The 3,082-nt window shown below is 39.9% G+C and overlaps 1 protein-coding gene across 1 annotated transcript; it reads left to right on the top strand.

The window, feature by feature from the left end:
• The first annotated feature begins 1,640 nt into the window (after positions 1-1,640).
• LOC114698609 (trace amine-associated receptor 2) lies at positions 1,641-2,630 on the top strand. The gene has a single exon (XM_028877349.1). The coding sequence runs from the start codon at positions 1,710-1,712 to the stop codon at positions 2,628-2,630; it is 921 nt and encodes a 306-aa protein (XP_028733182.1). The 5' UTR covers positions 1,641-1,709.
• Positions 2,631-3,082: the final 452 nt, after the last annotated feature.

Below are 3,082 nucleotides of genomic sequence, written 5' to 3'. Positions count from 1 at the left end.
CATTCCATGCTTGACTTCAAACTTCTTGCACGCACAAGATAAAGTCAGACAAAACCTCAGCATGGATGGAGGAAGGTCATGAAGCCCCCTCGCCAACCATGGAGCTATTGGCAAGAGATGGCTGCCGGGGGAGGTAGATTTTCTTCAGGGTTGTGGTCCCTGAGAGGCTTCCCACACTTTAGTTGATGGCCCTATACCCGTGCACATCCTGTCAACACTATGTGGATTCAGAGGGTTTAAAAAAAAACAAGTGAAACTGGGAGGAAAAAGTGGTGGTGAGAGAATAGAGGAGTTAGAGGTGAAGGAATGAGAGGTGGATTTGATCAAAACACATTTTATTCATATAAGAAATTCTAAAATGAAAAAAAAAAATGCTCTTTTAGGCTGGACACTCTAGTGCACACTTATCATCCCAACATTCAAGAAGTGAAATCAGAGGATCAAAAGTTCAAGGCCAACCTATGCCATGTGTGGCCTTACCTCAAAAACTAAAAAACCAAACCAAGTCAACTAACTACCACGACCACTTATTGGAAATAGGTCTGTTTTTCTGTAAATATCATTGATAGCGGCATTAGCTGGCAGAGATCTTAAATGTAATTAGTGGTTCTCCTATTTGTAGTTTCTAAACACCCAGGTCTTGAGTATGAATGGGTCCTTCATCCACTTTAAACCATTGTGAAAGTGCATGCTGTCACACACTCCATTGCTTCTCTGCAGGTGGACCTGGTGTCCCAGAGCAGGAAGGAAAAGAGGAACCAAACTGCCTTGGATCCATTCCTTGGTGTCAGTTGCTCCCTTTCTTAGAGTTGGTTTTGCTGCTTAAGTTAAAAATAATCACTGCAGAGCCTGATGCTTGGAGTTTCGTCCCCAGGACCCACACAGTTGAAGGACAGACCCCACTCCTGAAAGCTGTCCTCTGACCTCCACCATTTGATTAACTATCCTGGATGGTGTGGCGCTGGCTAATCCTTGGAGATTTGCTAAGGAGGATGGCTATCCCAGATAATTAAGGGTACTTCAATAACTCTTCCACCTTAAAACAACTTTAGTGAGAAAAAAAAAATCAAAGCACAGAGTAAACAATAGAACATGTGAATGAAACTATTTTTACACACAATAACCTAAGGTTTATGAGGCAACACAAGCCAAGCAAATCAATTCTGATGATGGATTCCAGGTTCATCTGAGGATGAATTGTATGGATGTTCTAGCAGCTATCTGTTTCTATACAAACAAGGACACTCGGTTAGAGTTACATCGGTAATAAATTTAATTTATTGTAATAAATTGATTTTACCATCTCCCCTCCTGCTTCCCTTTTCTGTCTCTCTCCTCCTCATCCTTTCTCCCCTGCTTCTTCAACTTCTTAATTACAGATCCTGTTAGAATGATGTAGGAGCGGGTAGTAAAATGAGTCATGAAAAGTGTAAAGTAAGTAATTTTAATCTAGTCTATAGAATTCTATAAATCATAAATTAATGAAAAATGTCATAAATATTTATGTATTTCAGTATAATTGTCTTCCTTGAGTCTTCTATATTTTTTCTTGAATTGGTTTGTAAAAGCAGAAATAAAAATAAAGTGTTGGTCTGTTCTCTGATAAAATCCCATGTGTTCTTGCTTTTCTGTAGGAAGCCCTTGATTGTTCAGAATATGGAAATGGATCTTGCCCAGAAAATGAAAGGTCTCTAGGGGTCCGAGTTGCTATGTACTCATTTATGGCAGGAGCCATATTTATCACAGTCTTTGGTAACCTGGCCATGATCATTTCCATTTCCTACTTTAAGCAGCTTCACACGCCGACTAACCTCCTCATCCTCTCCATGGCAGTCACCGACTTCCTGTTGGGATTCACCATCATGCCATACAGTATGGTCAGGTCGGTAGAGAACTGCTGGTATTTCGGACTTACATTTTGCAAGATCCATTACAGCTTTGACCTGATGCTTAGCATAACGTCCATCTTCCACCTTTGCTCAGTGGCTGTCGATCGGTTTTATGCCATCTGTCACCCTTTGCATTACTGCGCCAAAATGACCATTCCAGTTGTTAAGCGGCTGCTGCTTGTCTGCTGGTCCGTCCCTGGAGCATTCGCCTTTGGGGTAGTCTTCTCTGAGGCCTATGCTGACGGTATTGAAGGCTATGACATCTTGGTTGCTTGTTCCAGTTCCTGCCCAGTTATGTTCAACAAGCTATGGGGGACGACTTTGTTTGTGGCAGGTTTTTTTACTCCCAGCTCTATGATGGTGGGGATTTACGGCAAAATTTTTGCAGTATCCAAAAAACATGCTCGTGCGATCGATAACTTGCCAGAAAGTCAAAATAATCAAATGAGGAAAGACAAAAAGGCTGCCAAGACTTTAGGAATCGTGATGGGTGTTTTCTTACTGTGTTGGTTTCCCTGTTTTTTCACCATTCTCCTAGACCCCTTTCTGAACTTCTCTACACCCGCGATTCTGTTTGACGCCTTAACGTGGTTTGGCTATTTTAATTCCACATGTAATCCCTTAATTTATGGTTTCTTCTATCCCTGGTTTCGCAGAGCACTGAAGTACATTTTGCTGGGTAAAATTTTCAGCTCACATTTCCATAATACTAATCTGTTTTCTCAAAAAGAAACACAATAGGCTTGGTCTGTACTAGTGTACCACAGACTGGAACTCAAAGACTGAGGAGGTTGCTTCAAGGAGCTAATAAGGGACAGAAGACCAGCAAGGAAGGGTCAAGAACATGGCCAGGGCAATAAATAAGACCTAAGTAAAAAAAAAATATATATATTTGTGAATATATACGTATGAAAATGTATAATGAATACTGAATAGCAAAAGCATAACAAATGAAATATATGTAGGAAAATGAGAATTCTGTATAATGAGTTTCAGCTAACTTAAAAATTAATAACAAAGCATATGAAAACACCGTTTCTACTTCTTAGCACCATAGGGTTACTATTGATTAAAACATACATGATACATTTCAAAATGATCCAAAAAGAATGAAATTATCAATAATTGAAAATGATCCACAGGTGAAGTCATGGGGCTGATTATCACTCTGATTTGATTATAGTATACTGTGT

This window comes from Peromyscus leucopus, chromosome 8a (genome assembly GCF_004664715.2).
Source record: "Peromyscus leucopus breed LL Stock chromosome 8a, UCI_PerLeu_2.1, whole genome shotgun sequence".
NCBI lineage: Eukaryota > Metazoa > Chordata > Mammalia > Rodentia > Cricetidae > Peromyscus > Peromyscus leucopus.
Note: the sequence above shows the minus strand (reverse complement) of the source record. Positions and strands in the feature narration are given on the sequence as shown.

What these genes read in the sequence shown, in the direction of transcription:
- LOC114698609 (XM_028877349.1), top strand. Translation starts at nt 1,710, where the DNA reads ATGTACTCATTTATGGCAGGAGCCATATTTATCACAGTCTTTGGTAAC.